Source organism: Pan troglodytes, chromosome X (assembly GCF_028858775.2).
Source record: "Pan troglodytes isolate AG18354 chromosome X, NHGRI_mPanTro3-v2.0_pri, whole genome shotgun sequence".
Lineage (NCBI taxonomy): Eukaryota > Metazoa > Chordata > Mammalia > Primates > Hominidae > Pan > Pan troglodytes.
Window position 1 is genome coordinate 121901689 of NC_072421.2, and position 21888 is coordinate 121923576.

At 41.3% G+C, this 21888-nt stretch overlaps 1 protein-coding gene across 8 annotated transcripts in view; it reads right to left on the reverse strand.

Moving 5' to 3' along the window:
* The window catches only part of TENM1 (teneurin transmembrane protein 1), an 824537-nt gene that overhangs the window by 22236 nt on the left and 780413 nt on the right, over positions 1-21888 (reverse strand). For all 8 annotated transcript variants that reach the window (XM_016942761.3, XM_016942759.3, XM_063804361.1 and 5 more), the window contains 2 exons: positions 8204-8376; positions 6918-7153 (listed from right to left, as the gene is read on the reverse strand). In XM_016942761.3, the coding sequence (XP_016798250.1) occupies positions 6918-7153; positions 8204-8376 (409 nt within the window). The remainder of the gene's footprint in view (positions 1-6917; positions 7154-8203; positions 8377-21888) is intronic.

The following is a 21888-nucleotide window of genomic DNA, read 5'->3' on the forward strand; positions in this document are numbered from 1 at the left end:
CCAGCTACTCGGAAGGCTGAGGAAGGAGAACTGCTCGAACAGAGGAGACGGAGCTTGCTGTGAGCCAAGATCGCGCCACTGCACTCCAGCCTGGGCGACAGAGCAAGACTCTTAAAAAAAAAAAAAAAAAGTCACAGTTGATCTTAAAAAGTACCACATGCTACTTTACTCTCACTAGTTTTAAGGTAATTAGTATTTGATTTTTAGAAATCAATCACTACATTCATTCCACAGATTTTTTTTTTATTGGTATCTCTTGGTAGACAATCAAAAGCTTACTTAAGCCTACTTTTATTTCACAGAGATGCCTACCAATGAACAGGGCATATGTTCAGTATTAGCATCAGCCTCTAATATTTCACCTGGAATTCCCATTTTTTTCTTTCTTTTTGAAAGATAACTAAACTTACTTTTAAAATAGATGGAATAAATGTATAATTTCTCTAGACATTTTATTCTTTAAAAATTATTTCATATTTAACAAGAATCATTGTATGACATTTATGCAGGATTTTCTTTTTTTCTTTTTTTAATTTTTTGGTGTATATGTGCTTTATTATTTTAAAATCAACTTTATTTGGATAGTTTACACGCAGTAGGAGTCACCAATTTTAAGTGTACAATTTAATGAGTTTTGACAGTCGTTGAATCAGGTAACCGCTACCACATTCGTGATAGCATTTCCATCACCCCCAAAACTTCTCATTTCCCTTTATGTCAATTTAACATCCCCACCAACTGTTTTGTCCCCCATGCAGGATTTTCAATCATTTGTTTACATAGTGATAGATTTCTACAGAAGAAAAGTTTACATGACATCATAATAACCTTTGACACAAAACTGCTTGAGTTAGAAGGAACCCTTCTGTTCACTCTTACCCAACTACCCACTGTAACTTATAATCACATACAACTAGTTGTTTCTAATTCTTTTGAAGAATTTGATTCAATAATATAATGTTTTTTACTCCCAAGACACTCCCTTTACTTTGCCAGCATATAGAACCTTATCAACAGAGGGGATCTTAGGAAATGGGCTTTTGAGCCAGACTGCCTGAATTCAAATCCTGTGATCACTGCTTACTAGCTGCGTGACCTCTCTGTGCCTCAGTTTCTTCATCTGTAAAATGGGAATGATAATGATAAACCCATCTGGTAAGGTGTTATAAATAGTAAATGAGTTAATATGTGGCAGTATACATGGTAAGGCTTCAAGGAATGCTAATTGCTGCTGTTATGGTTAATACTACCACTAATAATATATTGCACCATCCATGTCCCTCTTTTTATAGATGAGAAAAGTGCAAAATTATGGGCATACCAGTTCTTCCTCAAAATCATACTCATTTTTCTCACCCAACTTTGGCTATATTATTTACCTTGGACATTTTTTGCACTATGCTAATTTGCCCTTGCTTAAGTACTTTGCTGTTGACCAATTCATCTGTGTAACCATACAACAGATATTTAAAATTTTTTTATACCAAATCATTAATGCTCATATACAGGTGAAATGGTATATGAAATAATTCTTTCTTTCTAGTTATCTTAGTGAGGTTGATCCAAGATTAACAAAAATAGGCCAGGCACGGTGACTCGTGCCTGAAGTCCCAGCACTTTAGGAGGCTGAGGTGGGCAGATGGCTTGAGTCCAGGAATTCAAGACCAGCCTGGGCAACATGGCAAGACCCTGTCTTTACAAAGAAACAAAAACAAAAATTAGCCGAGCATGGTGGCATGCGCCTGTAGTCCCAGCTACTCAGGAGACTGAGGTGGGAGATTCGCTTGAGCCCGGGAGTTAGAGGCTGCAGTGAGCCAAGATCGTGCCACTGCATTCCAGTCTGGGAGACAAAAAACAAACAAACAAAAAACACAACCAAATATAGCAGGTTCTATGATTTGGAAGCCCCAAGAATTCCTGGACCCCAAAAATCAATACTGCCCAGTAGCCTTGATATAGGAAATCTCCTGTCTCCAGGGGGCTCCTTAGGGGGAAAAGCACTGTTACTTGACCGAAAACTGCAGATATATTTTTAAATAGATTAATCTGATTAATATATCTCCAGTCAGGCTCCTTATCTAAATTTTCACAAAATAAATGCTTCCACCAAACCTGAGGAGAAGGAAGTTAAAATAGTGTCAAGTGAATGAAAATCCAACTCTGAGCACCCTGTAGCTGAGGACCAAGGCAATTTCTCAGAATAGAGGGAGAGGCCAGAGCCCTCTTGGCTGCCCCCACCAATTCCCCATCATTTGTCAGCCTGAGACCCTGTGTTCAACCGAGCTTGTTTCTCCTTCTCAGCTCACATCTGAACACTCATATGTTTCATTTAAAAACCAACCTACCCTATTCTCAGTTATGTTTGAGTAGAGGAAAAAAGTAAATTGGGAGAGTTTTAGATAAGTCCTTGCTTCATTTCATTTGTAAACACATAATAATCCTACCTGATTTTATAATTTTGGTCATAAAGTGCTAAGCCCCCTCCATTGTTTTTCTTTTAATAAAGGAGGCTGCAGTTCAGGGATTTTGCTATAACCTTACAACTCAGTCTACAAAATCTTATAAACAGCTCTGGGATCCAAAGCTGGGATAAATCTCATATGACAGCATTGTTATCCATGGACATAGCAAGGTACAAACTGGATGTAGTTCCTAAACCAGTATGCTTTTGGTGAATGCCCAATTCTTTTACAATTGCCTCTATTGTTATCTGCACTCTAATTTCTCTATTGTCCAGGGAAATGTATTTATGGGGACAGATTGATGCAGCAGATAAGCAGATACATGGACTAGATGCAAAAGTGCCTTGCAAGGAAGGAAGATGAGTCAAACACAACTCAGGTTGGAGGGAAATGGATTTTTTAAATAAATGAAATTTCAGGATGTTAATGTGACCTATTTCACTTAATGGAGCTGGTGAAGGATGGCTCAGAGGTAACAAATCCCTTGCCTGCTCAGGCTGAGCAGGGTATCATGTTTCCCAAAAGTTTGCCTCCCTCACCTTAAAAAGGATCCTGACGTTGCATGAAAAAAAATCACTGATTATTCTCCAAAGATAGGTCTATCCTTTTCTGATTTTTTTTCTTTCCAGCTAAAAGGTCTGGGGGAGGTGTGATCGGCAGCTTTTGGGAACATTTGACGTCTATCATCTTACCAAATGGGCCTTTAAATGAACCTGTCATTTTGTCCTTGAACAATTAGTGCTTTATGGCCTGCACACTTGCAAATTACAACCACACTTTTGTGTGGGTTTTCAAAAGGGAGCCCCATTTCCCACAGTACAGAAGGGGTTTCTATGTTGTATGACTTGGAAATTCTGTCTCAACAGCTCTGATAGCTCCACCTGCCCTCAGTCTGAAATGACAGCTTCACTAGAAGAAATAAATGATTCAGTCCAAGGTATTGAGGAACTTGAGAGCATCAGAGAAGCTTATTCTTTGTATGCTTACAAATAGGTCATTGCATATTTTGGTCCAGGAAGAGAGAAAATTGGCATCAGCTTGTCCCTTGAAAAGCTACCAGAAATGAAGGGACGCCATCTCGGAAACAATAACGTCAGTGGGGGAAGAGAATTTGCTTTGTCAAAATTGGATTCACATGTCCCTTTTGGGAGCATACTCATTTTATTAAATTGGAAATGCCAAATCTGGGGAAATTGAGGCATCAGCATAAAAAAAATCACTAGGAATAGGGAGATCAGGTAAAAATTAACCAGTTAAGCAGCCTCCTTCCTCTTTTTGCCTGCTTCGTGCTTTTCCTGCCTGGAAGCCAGCCAGTTGTCCTGTGCCTCCCACACTTGCCAGTACATTAGAGTCGATTATTTGTCTCTTTTTGTCAGCATTGAAATGAGGAGTCAGGCCCTGCCAAGGTAGCTCCACTGAGTGGGGCAATGATTTATAGATTAATTATTTTAAGGAACAAGGCAGCACAGTGTGATGCAGTAGAAAGAGTGCCATGCTAGGTGAGGACCTGCATTTTAGCTCTGGCTCTGATCCTTAATAGCTGGTTGACTTTGGGCAAATCACTTAACCTATCTGGGCCTTGGTCTCCTTATCTGTAAATTGAAAGTAACAACTGACAGCTGTGGTGATCAAATAAAATCCTGGCTATGAAACCATTTTGTTCACTCTGAGGCACTAAACATATGTAAATGATTGTTATTGTTATTAGACTTCTGGGGCATGCCATGGTAACACCACCTGGCCAATAAGGGGCCTCATTTTTCAGTCACAGGACCTCAGGGAGTAGCCTAGAAGTGATATAGAGAAGAAGGCCTTGAATTTGTTGCCCTTATAGTCCAGTCCGCAAATCTGCTCAACTCTGCCACAGGATCGGAAATGGGTCACATTATAATTAGTACTAACTAAACACTTTACTTCTTAACACTAATGAGCTCCCAAATGTTTTATGACAATTAGCTTCTCAGCATTAAGAACAATTTGGGATACGGGGTGTAAATTACAGTTTATAGTTTCTCTCCCTTATCTGTGCATATGGAGGACAGAAAACAGGATGGGTTGTTCTAGAAAATGGAAACTTCCAAGGTCACATAATATAGGATGAGTTATCCTAAAGAATGAAAAATCCCAAAGTCACATAGTATATGATTTGGTTCAGAAAGGTTTTTTGAGGCTATATGCTGGGAGAGGTACTAAGAAATCATGTCTTCAATACAATTTTTCTGTGATGAGTCCATGAGGTCGATAAGCCATATGTAGATAATTCTTACTTTCTCTAGTAGTACACTTTTATTTTACAGGTGAAAAAAAAATCAAGGCATTTCTTAAAGCATTTGTAAAATAGGGTATCAAGGCCAGGTTCTCTAACTTCCCCATCCAGGGTTCTACCCAGGAGGTCCTATTTCTCAAAGAATTCCGATAGAAATCTTTACTGCTACCCACACATTGGTTTGATATTTGGATTGGTTTCACTTCTCCATTCAGTGGCATATCTGGTAAATATTCTGTCAGAAACTTGTCAATAGAATCGAAACATAAAAATTGACTTGTGCACATACAAATTTCAGTAGCTTTAAAAAAAAAAACCCAAACAAAACCAAACAACAACAAAAAACCCACCCACTAAAGTCTGTGGCTGTGTGTCACCAATAGAACTGATTGAAAAGTGAGCACTGGCCGGGCGCGGTGGCTCACGCCTGTAATCCCAGCACTTTGGGAGGCCGAGGTGGGCGGATCACGAGGTCAGGAGATCAAGACCATCCTGGCGAACACGGTGAAATCCCGTCTCTACTAAAAATACAAAAAAGTAGCCGGGTGTGGTGGCGGGCACCTGTAGTCCCAGCTACTTGGGAGGCTGAGGCAGGAGAATGGCGTGAACCCGGGAGGCAGAGCTTGCAGTGAGCCGAGATCGCGCCACTGCACTCCAGCCTGGGCGACAGAGCAAGACTCTTGTCTCAAAAAAAAAAAAAAAGAAAAAAAAGAAAAGTGAGCACTGCTGTAGATTATTTTGTTCATATCAAGCCATATGACTGGTTTGACTGCCTCTCTCTGGAATTGGGTGGTTGTTTGGGGGTTGCACTTCCACAACCTTAAGGTTACCAAATTTTTGATATGAGTTCTACATTTCTTTTCAAATAATTAATATGTCAGTATGTTCAATTCTTTGCCTTCTACTTTTAAACTTAACTTCCTCGTAAAGCAACCTTTTTCAATTACCTACTCCACCCTGACTCATTCCGATTACCTGCTCCACCCTAAATCATTTGGATCACCTGCTCTACCCTAACTCATTCAGATTACCTGCTACCTGCTCTGCCCTGACTCCCGCCAAAACACTCACCCCGTCATTCTCTTTAAATTAGCCAATCGGAATTAGTTTAGTCTGTGCGGTCTAACCCTAGCCAATAGGGGAACGACACAGCAACACGTGCGTCAGGGATAAGAACCCCTTCCCCTGCCTTGTCCAAGTGTGCACTCACCATTGCTCCATCTGTAAGGGCGCACCCTTCTATAGAAGTAACTTGCCTTGCTGATAATAAAACGAAAATTTTATATTCGAGTGCTATTCCTTTTGTGGCACCGAAACTTTATATATAACATAAACCTTCCCGGTATATCAGGCGTGACACAGGTGCTCAAAGCAGATCTGGCCTCAATAGCGAGTGATTATTTCCCGCAGGCTGGCAGTTGCTCTAGGGCTGATATTGAATGTTACTACATGTAGAAAGCTGGCCACATCATCCTAACACTGGTTAACGTTCAAGAGGAGACAGGTAGACAGAGTGCTATGGCGATTGTAGGCTTTGTGTGCTGCAGAAAAGCTGACCGAGGTCTCCTGGTTAACTCTGGTGAACTGTGCTTGGTAAGGACTTTAAAACTCCCTAATCTATAACTTCCTCCAGGCAGCTCTGAGTACCTCAGCCCAATCTCAGTACCAGTCCTTTATCCCTCTGGCCCTGGATATGCATTCATGGCAATGCTATAATTCACTGATTTTTCCTCTTAACTTGTCTTTGCCCAAATGTTGCCTTTTGTCTCACATCCTTTTGTGTGTACCTGCGAGGTCTTTCCAAAGAGCTACCTGGAAAGCAGGGACCTCGGTCAACTCAGTGAACCTGATAGACATCTCCAGGGCATGCTGGGAGGGGTGCTGGAGGGCCTCCTTTGGCTAAACACATTTCTCCAGCCAGACTTTCTTGGTGAAATTGCTACTATTAGAGCACTTTAGCTGGCTAATGACAAAGAAAGCTCCTATTAGAATGCTCATTTAAGGATACTGAACCATTATCGGCCATTAGCATCCTCTTTTGAATTAGTATATCATATAAGCCAGTCAGTCACTTAGAAAAGCTTTGGAGAAATGGGACTTCAGTTTAGGGAGGCTCTGCAGTTAAACAAACAAACAAACAAACAAAACACCTATAAAAGTTCTATATCTTGTGTAAAGTCAAGCCTTACCCTCAGCCTCCTTTCAAAAGCCGAAACATTGCCTTTGTTTTGCTCCTTCCTCTGCCGCCACTCGATGAGGTTTGCATTGTGCTCTCCGGGCAATGAGATGTTGCATTTGCCCAGGGTAGGGTTGACTGCCCCTGCCAGGATGTGGGGCTCTGAGCTGAGGCCGATCTCCATCCCGCTGGCAAAAGTGACACGCAGGGAACCATCTGGATTCACCCGATAGGTACTTTGAGTATTTTCTGTAGACAGAAGAGCAAAGGAGGAAGAGGGGGAAGGAAGGGAAGAGCAGAAAGCAGAAAAGAGACAGGTTTAGTTTTAGGAGGCACGTTTGGGGGATAAGCAGATGGGGTGCTGTGGTCCTATCCGCCTTCTGGGCTAGACTACCGCTCTGACAGGCAAACGTGTTCCCTATCCATTTGGGTCTTGTTATTTTCACAGCTGGAGTATCTGTTTCTTGGATAAAAGACTCTTGTCTAACACTGCAGGCTGTTTCTGTTTTTTTCTTTTTTCATTTTTAAAGAATTCCCTCCCTCACTGACTTGTTGGATCAGCCTCCTCAGTTTGATACGCTGGGAGCTAGAATGAGAAGAGTATGAAGTTCAACTTAGCACCTTACCACCTGGGCCCACCATCACAGTTGCCGTACTCCACAAAATACCACTAACAAAAGTTAGTGTACTCTTAGAGTGTCTGGTGTCACCACCTAACAACAGAACGAGGTCTTAATGACAGGGCAGAGAGAAAGCAATTTCTCTTTGTGCACTTGTCCTCTAGCTTCTAAGACATTCCAAATCCTATCTCCCTTCCTTCCTTTCTTCTTCTGTTCTTCCTTACTTTTCTGTCTTCAAATATAATGAGTTTTTAATTCTCTCATTTCACTTATATTCTTGCTTGGTCTGTATCCTAAGATTTTCCTTTTTCTTCACCCTTGTTGGCATTGATCTAGGATGCTAAGCTCAGCTGGAGCCCAGGCTCCATTTATTTAATATAACCTAGCCGGACCCTGAAAGACCTTTGCAAACAGCTGGGTATTGGGAAATAAGTTGATAGCAGAGCAGACTTGGCAGGGATTGAACCTCATGACTCCCACAGAGATGGGCCCAAAGTTGATATGAGAACTTGTAAAAGGTGTGAATTTTGTCTGTGTTTCAACTTCCATAGCTGGAAAACAGGAAGAGTACATCTTCTCAGCTAGAGGTGAATTCTGTTTATGAATGGTGTACGCAGGTTTCAAGGTGGATGTTGAGATAGGGGCTGTTACAGTCAGATATCGTTGGAAACAATCTTACCTTGTTTTAAAATATATATGGTACTAGTTGCCGTCAAGTTGGTTGACATGAGGACATTTTCACGGTTGGAAGTATCTAGCTCCACTTTTGTCAGCTTCTCCAGGTCACTGTGGAAGCTGCTGACCTCTCCAGTGGGAAACGTTGCATTGGTCAGGTGTCCCTCGGGGTCATACCTGAGGAATGTAACCAATCCCAGCTTTGAAGCGTCTCGGCAGTGATAACAGGACTTTGCAAAATAAAAATCACTTGGCAGCGAATAGTTTAACTTTGAGTGATAACAAGTATTATTAACCTTGTTCAAGAAGAAGAAAAAGGTCAGAGAGATGATTAATCAAACGAAGGTATTTTTTGCAACTTCTGAATTCTTGATAACTTCCTTGAGCTGTGCTGTTTTACAGAAAAAATATATCTGGTAATGAATCATCAGGGTGGAACACTGATTTATGAATCATGTCCTGCTGTGTGCAACGTTGCAGGGAGGCCTCCGTTTGCAATTTGGGTCGATCCCATTAGATGTGATGGATTACAAAACCCAGCAGAGGGTGCTGTTGTCAAAGCAAAAGAAGGTACAAAAGGGCCCTCGAAGGCTGAGAAGCCAATATACTGACTTTGGGTTATGATGGGAAAATTATAATTTGCTGCTGTTTAAGTTGCCAAATTTGAAATGAATGAATCATTCTTCCAACAAAATGAACAGGCACAGAGGATAATGGAAACATGTTCATTAAAACATTCTGGAGCCCTCTGATCTTGATGTCACTTAAATTTTAAAAATCTTTTTAGGGTATAGTACATAAGGTTTTGTAATTTGTCTATATGAGTAAGAGACAAAAAATAATTACCTGGGATAATAGGCTATAACCTATATCTAGAAATATAGTCTAGGGAGTTTACTTTTTCCAAAAAAAAAAAAAATCAGAATTATTGGCAATCTCACTGTCCTCCAAATGAAAACTGCTTCCCTGAAGGCTTTTGATGTGGAGCTGTTCTTTTATTGCCAATAGAACCATGAAAAATAAACACTTCATTAAAAGTAAAGACATGTACTTGGAAACCCATTACTGTTTTCTTTTCAAGTTGCAAATTACAAAATATTTAAGCACTTTTATTTGTCTTTTAAAATGTTAAACAATTATATTCTTTTTACCCAAAATGAGCAGGATTCAGCCTGGACACAATGGTACAGACTGGCTGTACTACTCCCTCCCCCAACGATTACACAAAGTGGCATAGTAATTCAGTATCAATCCATTATATTCTAAAAAACTCAGCCTGGGTAGTTGCTCAAATTTTAATAACTATACCAGCCTTTGGAAGGCTTGGGAAAAGCAGTTGGACTGTACTTTATAGGACAGACTTGAACTTGAGCCTATACATAATGCCACCTAAAGTTCAGTTCTGCATATACATGTGTGTGTGTGCACACACACATATATACTATCAGTTAAAACAGTCACATATGTGAATAGAATGAATCAAATAGGTTATTGACATCACATATATGCCTAGCCTTAGATGTTAAATTGGGTGTCTCCTTTGTTTAAATGGATTTCAGTCGAAATGGTTGGCACAGTGCTACTATGCAGCTAAGGACGCGTTATCAAAGAAAGACTGAAGAGTGCTGTTTCTTCCTGGGGTTAATGGCAAAATCCTTCCCTCTGCAAAGACTGCCCATGTTCTGCCTGCTGTGGGGCTCTATAGCTACAAGAAGCAGAAGAACGGAGCATAGGAAGGCTCGAATACCCACTTTAGCCCCAACCTTGTCTGTTTGGTCTTCCTTCCAGGGGAGGAAAACAACAATATCCAGCCTTTTTAAAAAAAAATTAATTAATTTTTTTGAGACAGTCTTGCTCTGTCACCCAGGCTGGAGTGCAGTGGTGTGATCTCGGCTCACTGCAACCTCCACCTCCCGGGTTCAAGCAATTCTCATGCCCTAGCCTCCCTGAGTAGCTGGGATTACAAATGAGTACCACTACATCTGGCTAATTTTTGTATTTTTAGTAGAGATGTGTTTTCGCCATGTTGGCCAGACTGGTATCCAACTCCTGGCCTCATGTGATCCCCCTGCCTCAGCCTCCCAAAGTGCTGGTATTACAGGCATGAGCCACCACGCCCGGCCCACTGTCCAGCCATTATTCTCCCAAGGTAGAGGAGGCGGGAGTTTGCAGGCAGTAGACCGAAGGAAGCTGCTGCATGCCTTTCTTATCAGGGGAACTGTGGCCCCAACAACCTGGATTATGCGGGCACCTCCTCTCTGTTCCACATGAGGCACCAGCAACTTTGCCTCATTGGTTTCCCTTTCCTGATTTCTTTCTTTCTTTCTTTCTTTTTTTTTTTTTTACAATAGTAAAACTTTTTTTTATTATTATTATACTTTAAATTTAAGGTACATGTGCACAACATGCAGGTTTGTTACATATGTATACATGTGCCATGTTGGTGTGCTGCACCCGTTAACTCGTCATTTAACATTAGGTATATCTCCTAATGCTATCCCTCCCCCCTCCCCCCACTCCACAACAGTCCCCAGAGTGTGATGTTCCCCTTCCTGTGTCCATGTGTTCTCGTTGTTCAATTCCCACCTATGAGTGAGAACATGCGGTGTTTGGTTTTTTGTCCTTGTGATAGTTTGCTGAGAATGGTGGTTTACAGCTTCATCCATGTCTCTACAAAGGACATGAACTCATCGTTTTTTATGGCTGCATAGTATTCCATGGTGTATATGTGCCATATTTTCTTAATCCAGTCTACCATTGTTGGACATTTGGGTTGGTTCCAAGTCTTTGCTATTGTGAATAGTGCCACAATAAACATACGTGTGCATGTGTCTTTATAGCAGCATGATTTATAGTCCTTTGGGTATATACCCAGTAATGGGATGGCTGGGTCAAATGATATTTCTAGTTCTAGATCCCTGAGGAATTGCCACACTGACTTCCACAATGGTTGAACTAGTTCACAGTCCCACCACCAGTGTAAAAGTGTTCCTATTTCTCCAAATTCAACAACCCTTCATGCTAAAAACTCTCAATAAATTAGGTATTGATGGGACGTATCTCAAAATAATAAGAACTATCTATGACAAACCCACAGCCAGTATCATACTGAATGGGCAAAAACTGGAAGCATTCCCTTTGAAAACTGGCACAAGACAGGGATGCCCTCTCTCACCACTCCTATTCAACATAGTGTTGGAAGTTCTGGCCAGGGGAATCAGGCAGGAGAAGGAAATAAAGGGTATTCAATTAGAAAAAGAGGAAGTCAAATTCTCTCTGTTCGCGGATGATTGTATATCTAGAAAACCCCATCGTCTCAGCCCAAAATCTCCTTAAGCTCATAAGCAACTTCAGCAGTCTCAGGATACAAAATCAATGTGCAAAAATCACAAGCATTCTTATATACCAATAACAGACAGAGATCCAAATCATGAGTGAACTCCCATTCACAATTGCTTCAAACAATAAAATACCTAGGAATCCAACTTACAAGGGATGTGAAGGACCTCTTCAAGGAGAACTACAAACCACTGCTCAGTGAAATAAAAGAGGATACAAACAAATGGAAGAACATTCCACGCTCATGGGTAGGAAGAATCAATATCGTGAAAATGGCCATACTGCCCAAGGTAATTTATAGATTCAATGCCATCCCCATCAAGCTACCAATGACTTTCTTCACAGAATTGGAAAAAACTACTTTAAAGTTCATATGGAACCAAAAAAGAGCCCACATTGCCAAGTCAATCCTAAGCCAAAAGAAGAAAGCTGGAGGCATCATGCTACCTGACTTCAAACTATACTACAAGGCTACAGAAACCAAAACAGCATGGTACTGGTACCAAAACAGAGATATTGACCAATGGAACAGAACAGAGCCCTCAGAAATAATGCTGCATATCTACAACTATCTGATCTTTGACAAACCTGACAAAAACAAGAAATGGGAAAGGATTCCCTATTTAATAAATGGTGATGGGAAAACTGGCCAGCCATATGTAGAAAGCTGAAACTGGATCCCTTCCTTACACCTTATGCAAAAATTAATTCAAGATGGATTAAAGACTTACATGTTAGACCTAAAACCATAAAAAACCCTAGAAGAAAACCTGGGCATTACCATTCAGGACATAGGCATGGGCAAGGACTTCATGTCTAAAACACCAAAAGCAATGGCAACGAAAGCCAAAATTGACAAATGGGATCTAATTAAACTCAAGAGCTTCTGCACAGCAAAAGAAACTACCATCAGAGTGAACAGGCAACCTACAGAATGGGAGAAAATTTTTGCAATCTACTCATCTGACAAAGGGCTAATATCCAGAATCTACAATGAACCCCAACAAATTTACAAGAAAAAAACAAACAACCCCGTCAACAAGTGGGCAAAGGATATGAACAGAAACTTCTCCAAAGAAGACATTTATGCAGCCAAAAGACACATGAAAAAATGTTCATCATCACTGGCCTTTCCTGATTTCTAAAGGGATTCCTCAACCCTTGACAAGCTCACTCTATCACTCCTCCAGGAAAGCTGATCTTAGATGCTGTGGATGCAGGTTCCACATGGACTTTCCAGCTTGGGGGCAGTTTCCTTCAGTCACACAGCCCCTTGTTTTAAGGGAAGATCTCATATAAAGATATGAGCAGTGGTTATATCCACTCATCAGAGCAAGATGACAAGATCAGATACCAATTGGGCCGTCCATGCATAGGGGTACAAGGGTCAGAATTCCCAGTGAACCTTTGCAGTGACCTGTGGCTAAATCTGGTTTCCTAGTCCACCCACCCAAACACCTTTTCAGCTAAGTTATTGGTGGTCTTTGTCTGATAAACATTTTAAAGCTTATTTCCAAGAGCACAGGCATATTCCTACATATTTTGTACCCATCTCTCCTCCCCATATTGACAGTAGTATATTCAGAGAGGCAAGCTAAAGATTCCTAGATAAGACTGTAATTACCCAGATAGATTTAGCTGGGAGACTGCTTGGTGTATATGTGTGTGTTTGTGTGTGTGTATGTGTGTGTGTGTGTGTGCGTGTGCACGTGTGTGTGTGTTTTCTGGTGAAGGAGGCAATGGTGTTGGGAATAAGATATTTCCCATGGGTCTGTCCAGTTGTTGGGTAGCTGGAAAGTTATATTGCCTCATTTCCTTTCTGTGGCCAGAGAGGCCAATGAAAGTGTACATTTGACTGTAACTCCATGATAAACAAAGCACCCCAACTCCAACACACTCACATACCCCAATTCTGCTAGTTCACAGTTAAAGCAATCACATTTAATGGTATCTGCGGGGTGGTGTCTCTGATGCTCAATATGGCCCTGGATCAAAACATACAGACCCCACCTCTCTTCTGTTGGGTCATTTCCAAAGGAAGAACAATAGGCAGATGTACACATCAGCGGGTAATTCCTACAACTTTGGAAAGATTGCTCAAAGTGGATAAGAAATAGAGGGAGACTTTGATTTCTTATAGCTTACTTGAGTTTTTTCTGTCATCACAGGGGAATGCATCTTTCCAGACTGAGTGTCGAAGAAACAAGTTTAATCAAAATCTCTTCTGCTGTGTGTTTCCCTTTGGTGCCTCCATCCTTTGGTGCAGAGATACAAGCCGATATGCTCCAACTAATCCCCTCAGGCCACAGCATGGGAGCAAACCCACCCTCTTTGCATGCAGGGCACAGCACTCACCTAACCAGGCTGCAAATTATAGCTGTTGAATTGTGCCATCAGGAAATGACAGTTGCCTTCATAGCCATCAGAAGTGGATTTGGTAAGAGGAGATTTGATATCAAATTGTCCCTTGCTGTCCTGATTTTACAGAGTTCCACTGTGATGGTCTCAGAGGGTACCAGACAGTTAAGTATTGGGTACACTCACCCTTTTCCTCAGCACTGTCATAGGCTGTGTGCATGTGCACTTGAGTGAGTGTGTGTGTGCATGTGCACGCATGTGCACCCCAGTAGAGCAAAGGAAACATTTGTAAAGAAAATTCAGAATCCATTCTTGTCCTTGAGAAGCATATAGTTTAGTTGGAGAGATGATATTTACACATGATTAAAAATATATTTGGCCTGGAATTTTCTCATAAGGGATAGCTTGCCCTTTCCTCTGAGGACAATTTAAGCCAGAGTTAAACTGTTCAAGATAAAACTAGAGGCTCCCACACCTTTGCTCTTAAAAAAAATTGCAGATAATAGAAGAGAAATTCATTACTTACTCTTTTAAAGGAAATATGAAAGAGTCAGACCCTCTTTACACTTTCATGTCAGAAAGCTGACCAACCTAATAAGAATTCTTTAGGAAATATGGGATTCTCCTTTCCTCACTAATAAATTCCTTTGGCTTCCTATGATTCAGTTCCAAGTCCATAATGTCCTTCTATCTTCATTTGTTCTTCATTCAATAAATATCAGAGTCTTGTGCTAGGGACCAGGGATACAGTGCTGAATGAAATTCACAGTCTAGTGGGGCAGATAAGATATGCACACAAATAACTCTAATGCCAGAATATTGCCATGAATTTCTGTAAAGAAGAAACTAGAATCTCAGAAGAGGCAAAGGTCATTTCCAGCTGGGCTGAGCAGAATAGGAGGAGGAAGAGCAGAAGCAGGTGGTGTTTGAATCCTAGAAGGTAGGTAGAGATTGGGAAGGGGAGGAAGGCATTCCAAATGGAGGTATGAAGAAAGGCACGCTGACTGATGGGATGTCTACTGGGGGACCAGCATTGCTGGAGCACAGGGTTCCTCTAGGAGGGTAGTGAGAGATAAGGCTTATACAATAAAGAAGCATAGACAGTTTTTCAAGGGGATAAAAGGATGATCCAAACAGTGTTTTGGTGGCAATGAGTCTTGGAAGGGGAGGCAAGGAGCAGGGAGAACTGTTAGGAGGCTGCAGACCCAGCTCATATAAGAGAAGATGGTGGTCTGTTGCCTTCGTTAAATATATTGTGATTGCCTATCATTCGGATTTGTCTTCCCCAATAGACTGTACAACTCTCACATCTTTAGAGGGAGGACACAGTGTCTCATTCATTTTTATATTCTCCGTGTCTGGAACAGAGTAGATCTCACTCCATGTATTTGTTGAATGAGTATAAATAGGATGCTGCCAGTGAAAAAAAGGATGGGGGTGGATATGAGAGCCAATATGGTTATAGAACAGACAGAACCATCGATAGTGCTTCTGAGAGGGCACACTCAGGTTACACAGATGTGCTATGGAGTTCAGCGAAACTTCCCTACCAGCTTCTGTTACTTCTGTTCACTCTGTCTTTATTTCAGTTCTTCCCAGAAATACCGACGATAATTCTGTTTTACTCACTCTTGATCCTTATCAAGGGCATAAAGCACAAGGAGAGGTGACTGAGCAAGGGTGTCAACTCTCTATTTCTAAAGATCTGAAGGAACAGTCAACATTTCTATGTTCTTGTTTAATTGAAATCATTCACCTGCCTGGAGGCATGGGGATGAACCATACAATGCCTTCGTTCCTTTTCTACTCTGGGATTCTAGAAGGCATTGGAAACGTCACATGTGTTTGGAATGACTGATTATTACATACGCATTTCTGCATGGGAATCACATCCTATCCCCAGGCAAATATCTCACCCAGAGACATGGCTTGTTTATCTTGCCCCCTACCCCTTCTGATCTTATAAGGGAGAAGGGGGAATCTGTCATTAGCCATCCATGATAAAACTGGGCATTTGTAAAACAGTCTAGAAGATACCCAGAGATATTATGAAGGCTTCTCCAACCTGTCAGTGGGTGGTGTTTTTGTTTGTTTGTTTGTTTTTTGTTTTCTTGATGGGAGGAGAGGATGTGTTAATAAAGTCTGAAAACAGAGAATGCAGAAGACGAAGGATCAAGAGATCATGTAAACGGAGAGTCTCCTTCAAGTGGGAGGGCTTCCCACAAAGGGCAAGGGGCCTGAGGAACTGTCAACTCAGAATGGACCAGCAGCAGTGACACGACTGATGCTTTGGCCTTAGTCTGGGACCTTTTCAGTTTAGTAGAGCAGAAGCCTTTGCCAGGGAAACAAGCAAGGGCATCCTGGCTACTTTTGCAGCCTTGTGGAGAAAGGCTTGTCTGCTGTGCGAGTTGCTAGGCCCCTCCTCAGATCTCAGCTGCTGCAGGGTTATTACAATTAGGAGCCCACCTGTGCCGCCTCAGGCCAGTATTCGTGCCTTGACAATCACTTCCTTGTTAGCTGTTTCTCTGTGGTCAGCTTTCCCCCCTGACACTTGGGACACTCATGGGCAGTGGTGCATCAAATACTAACACTTGGGGTGTGCAATTTTGATCCTGGTCCAAGTCAAATGGAATTATGAAAATTAGTGAACTATGTAAACAACATCACACTACATAATAAAAGCCCAGGCACTACCACTACACAAGATGCATTTCAAAATCCCATTTGGATTATCCACTGTTCAGGGTCATCTATGTCATTTTTCCTCCTGATAGCTGCAGATAATAGAAAGTTGAATGGATTAGTGACTGGGCTACCTTTACACTACAGTCTTCCATCCTGCCAAATTTCACTTCTGTTTCTGTTTCTCTCATGCTCCTCTCAGAGCAGAATTTATACCTTCCACCTGTGCAAACAATTTGTCCCCTTGTCCACATAAAGAAGCCTCCCTTTTACCTCGGGGAATTACTCGAGTTCTTTTAGGAGGGCCTGGTATCAGTGGTATAGCAGCCTTCTACCGACCTTAGCACTGCTCTGACCCTGACTAGAAGAGTAGGTCAAATGCTGTGTTCTCCAACTTCAGAAGAACAAGAGAAAACTTGAAGGAGTGCTCAGAAGTAGCCAAAGGACTAGAGGACAAAAGTGAAAAAATCAGATATTGTATAAAGACTGTAGGAGGAATTAGTCACATTATGAAGGTTGGAAAGTTGCTCATTTCTGTTTACAGGCAAGAAGGGACAGGAGCTGTGTTTTGTTAAAGACTGCTGTTCAGCACCAGAATAGACTGCTTCAGGAGAAGAGGTACCTTCTCCTTTCAACAGATGCTATTTGGCCAAGAGGGTTTCAGTATAATTCTGGCTGGAGTTAAGAAGGTGGGAGAAAGAACAAATGGTTATTCAGCCTCCCTTTTCATCTCCTGGTGCTACCTATTCCTCTTTTACTGCTACTTGAGGGGAAACTTTCTAGCCCTCTAGATTTTGTATGGTCACTCTCGTAAGCCCACATGATCCTCTGTTTTCTGTTATCCTGACTCTGGATAAGCCAACTAGCATGTGAATGGGCATGTTACTTCCCTATTCTGGGTTTCGGTTTCTTCATTTGTAAAATGACATCTAATGTCTCTTTGTGGCCATAAAATTTCATGACTACCCCCATGTGGATGTCTGTATTTCTCATAGCTTAGTGGCTCGAGATTGGTTACTCACCAATGATGTTAGTTGATACCTTTTCACTCACTGTTGGCCAAATCCTGGTAACAGGCCTGGACCCCATTCACTGTGAGAATCTTGCCTACCACACAGTGCCTGCATCAATGTGATGCCAGTGGAAAACAGGCACACAAATTGATATGACGACAAAATTATCTTCTCTCTTCAGCATCATCAATTTTCCCCTCTATATTAGATCATTTTTATCAGTATACAAATATGCTGTTATTTCTCTCACTTAAAAAACTCTTCTGTTTACTCTGTTTCTCCTCCAGCTCTAATTTCTCTGCTCCTCTTTACAGCAAAACTCCTCAAAAGAGTTCTTTACTCACTGTCTCAGTCTCTCTCCTCCTAGTCATTCTATATTATTATTATTGAGATATAATTCTCACACCATAAAAATCACCATTCTAAATTGTACAACCCAGTGACTTACAGTACATTTGCAATGTTGTGCAACCATCACCACCACTTCTAGAACATTTCTATCACCCCCAAGATAAACCCCATATGAATTAACCGTCACTCCCCATTCATTCTTCTCCCCAGCTCTTGGCAACTACAAATCTATTTTCTGTCTTTGTGGATTTGCCTCTTCTAGACATCTCATATAAATGGAATCAGAAGGGTCCTTTGTTTCTGGATTCTTTCACTGAGCATAATGTTTTTGAGGTTCATCCACATTGTAGTATGTATCAGAACTTCATTTCTTTTTATGGCTGAACACTATTTCATGACATGGATATATCACATTTTGTTTGTCTTCTCACCACTTGATAGGCATTTGAGTTGTTTATATTTCTCAGCTATTATAAATAATGTTGCTATGAAAATTTGTGTATCCATTCTCTCTTAAGAGAATATTCTACTCAGGCTTTGGTCTCTCATGTGTCACAGCGCCTGCTCTTCACAGTGCTAAATCAAATGGTCAATTCTAAGTCCTCATCTTACTTATCAGGAGTATTTGGCACAGCGGCTCACTCTTTCCTCCTGGAATCACCTGTTTTATTTGGTGCTATGGTCTGAATTTGTCCCCCCAAATTCAAATATTGAGACTGAACTGCCAATGTGATAGTACTAACAGGTGAGGCCTTTAGGAGGTGATTAGGTCATGTTGTCTCTGCCTTCATGAATGCAATTAGCAATCTTACAAAAGAGCTGGAGAGAGCCAGCTAGGTCCCTTTTCACTGTCCCCCTTCTGTCATATAAGGACTCAGCAGGCAGTGCCATTTTGGAAGCAGAGAGTAGCCCTCACCAGACACTGACTCTGCTGGCATCTTGACCTTGAACTTCCCAACCTCCAGAACTGTGAAAAATAAATTTGTTCTTGATTAATTACCCAGTAAAAGGTATTTTGTTATAGCAGCACAAACAGATTAACACAGTTGGCTTCCAGGACATTCCACTCTTCTAGTTTTCTTTCCACTTCACTGGCCTTTCCTTCTCAGTGTCTTTTGCTGGTTCCTCTTCATATCCTCAATTCTTTTCTTCTCTTTCTTTTTTTTTTGAAACAGAGTTTCGCTCTTGTTGCCCAGGCTGGAGTGCAGTGGCGCCATCTCAGCTCACTGCAACCTCCACCTCCCGGGTTCAAGTGATTCTCCTGCCTCAGGCCTCCCAAGTAGCTCGGATTACAGGTACCCGCCACCACACCCAGCTAATTGTTTGTATTTTTAGTAGAGACGGGGTTTCATCATGTTGGCCAGGTTAGTCTTGAACTCCTGACCTCAGGTGATCCACCCGCCTTGGCCTCCCAAAGTGCAGGGATTACTGGTGTGAGCCACTGTGCCTGGCCCATATCTTCAATTCTAAACATGGAGTGCTTCATGGTCAGTCTTCAGATCTCTTTTCTTCATTGTCTATACTCACTTTCATGGAGAGATCTCATCCCATCTCATGGTTTTAAATACAATCTAAACACTAGTACATCTCAAATTTCACTCTCCACCCTCTCCCCTCAATTCTAGACTCATATATCCAATTGTCTACCTGATATTTTCACTTAGATGCCTAACTAAATTGATCATATCCAAAACTGAATTCCCAATCTCCCACCTCACAACCTTCCAGTATAATATGTTCCTTGTATAGTCTTCCCCTCTTGGTAAATGAAAACCAGTTGCTCAGGCCAAAACCTTTGGAGGTATCTCTGACCCCTCTTTCTCCCACACTCAATACTCAATCTCTCTATAAGTCCTGATAGCTCTACTGTCAAAATGTATTCAGAATTTTAGCACCTCTTACTGGCCCAACTCCCTGGTCCAAGTCATCATCTTTTGCCTGCATTATTGCAATAGTTCCTCCTGCTTCCCAGTTAGGTTCCCCTGTTTCCACTACACAGTCCATTTTTAATACAGAGTGATTTTTTAAAAAATGAAAGTTGGCTTATATCACTTCTTTACTCAAAACTCTCCAGTGGCTCCACTTCTTAGAGTAAAATTCAAAGTCTTTACAGTGGCCTACAAGGCCCTACATGAAGTAGTTCTGGTTACTTAATTGATTTCATGTCCTCATTAACCTTACTCATTCCACTTCCATCACAATGGCTGCCTTACTCTTCCTTGAATGTGTCAGGCTTGCTCCTGCTGCAGGGCATTTATACTTGCTCTTCCCTTTGCCTGGAATACCCCTCATACCACCCCCCACCCCCCAGATATTCATATGGCTTACTCTCATCTCCTACAGATCTTTATGCAAAAGTCACCTTCTTTCTTGGTGAGGCCTTTCCTGTCCACCCAATCTGAAATAAAAACCTCTTCTGCTCCACCCACTTGATCTCCCTTACTTTACTAGATTTTTCTCCATAGAACTTATCACCATTTGAAATTGTATACATCTTCCTCATCTTCCTCCAGTACAGTATAAGTTCCATAAAAGTAGGGATTTTTATCTGTTTTATTCATAGCTATATCCCCAGCACCTAGAACATTGTATGGTATGTAGTAGGTGCTCATGTATTTGTTGAATAAATACATGGATGGTTGAACTGGTTCTTTTGAAAACTAGTTAATACTTCAGCCATTTCTTGCTGGGGGACTGAATTCCACCATTAGCTTTCAAAATAGTTGTTTGCCTAATTTCAGCTGCAGTGTGATCTGGCTTGAGTTTTTAAAAAAGACATTAAAATTTCTCATTAGAAATTTTATCTTTTCTAAGGGTAGTATATTTAAAAACACAGGCTCTTGCTGGTTGAATCCTGGGTATTTATGTGAATCAGGACAAGTTAACTATTTTGTCTTTCAGTTTTCTCATCCATAAAGTGGGCATACTTAGGGGCACCTATCCCATGTTATTATGGGGATCAAATAAAGTCACATATGTAAATTACCTAGCCCAGTACCTGGCACTTAGTAAATCTTTAGCTAACCATAGCTTTTATTACTCTTATTAAGATGGAAGAGAATTACTTTCAAAAAACAGAGGAAGACTTGCAACAGAAACAACTGAATACATTTTTCTAAGTGAAACCAAAATAGCTGTCTGGCTCTTTTGTACAGATGGCATTTCTTTGGAAAATGATCCAAAACTTGAAGGCCAATTGTTTTGTCCCTTTCTTCAAGAGGCTTTCATGGGACTGGACATATTCTCTATATCCTCCCAAAATAGTCACACTTGGAACCCCTTATACTTTAACATCTCCACTTCTCACATTCTTCAACTTTGATGCCATTCCAGACTCTGAATTCAGATTCCATGGATTAGCTCACTCAGTATACTGGTAAAAAACTCAGCAATTCCTTTTGTGGGGAAAATGCTTCCCGAGTGCCAAAAGACCAGCTTTCTAGATGGGCTTACTTGCAAACAAGGTTATCCGTGCCTTAAAAGGCAAGGACAATGGTCTCTATTTCCGTGTTACGGCACCTCCTAGTAGCTTGCTGTCAGATACATTTTGTGTTAGTTCCCCATTAAACAAAGTTATCACAGTTCCAGTCTATAAATGCCAAAATGTGCTGGATTATTCAACTTGTGCAGGGACCCTGAGGAAGCCCAATCCCGTACAGAGCATTTGGCTCTTCCTTTTACAGAAGCAGCCAATGGAATGGAGCCTCTCCTATTCAGCATTTGCCCCACATAATTATTCCCCTGCTTTCCAGGGTCCACTTCTTATATCTGAACTTCTCTCTTACCTCCCACAGCAACTTATACTGAGTTGGGCTGGGCTGGGCATACATTCATTTATTCATTCATTAAACCCCACAGGGCTCAATAAATAGTTGTTAAGTCACACTGCTTCTTTGCTGCTTTAGAACTACAGTTTTGTTATTTAAATGAAATTGTACCTTATCTT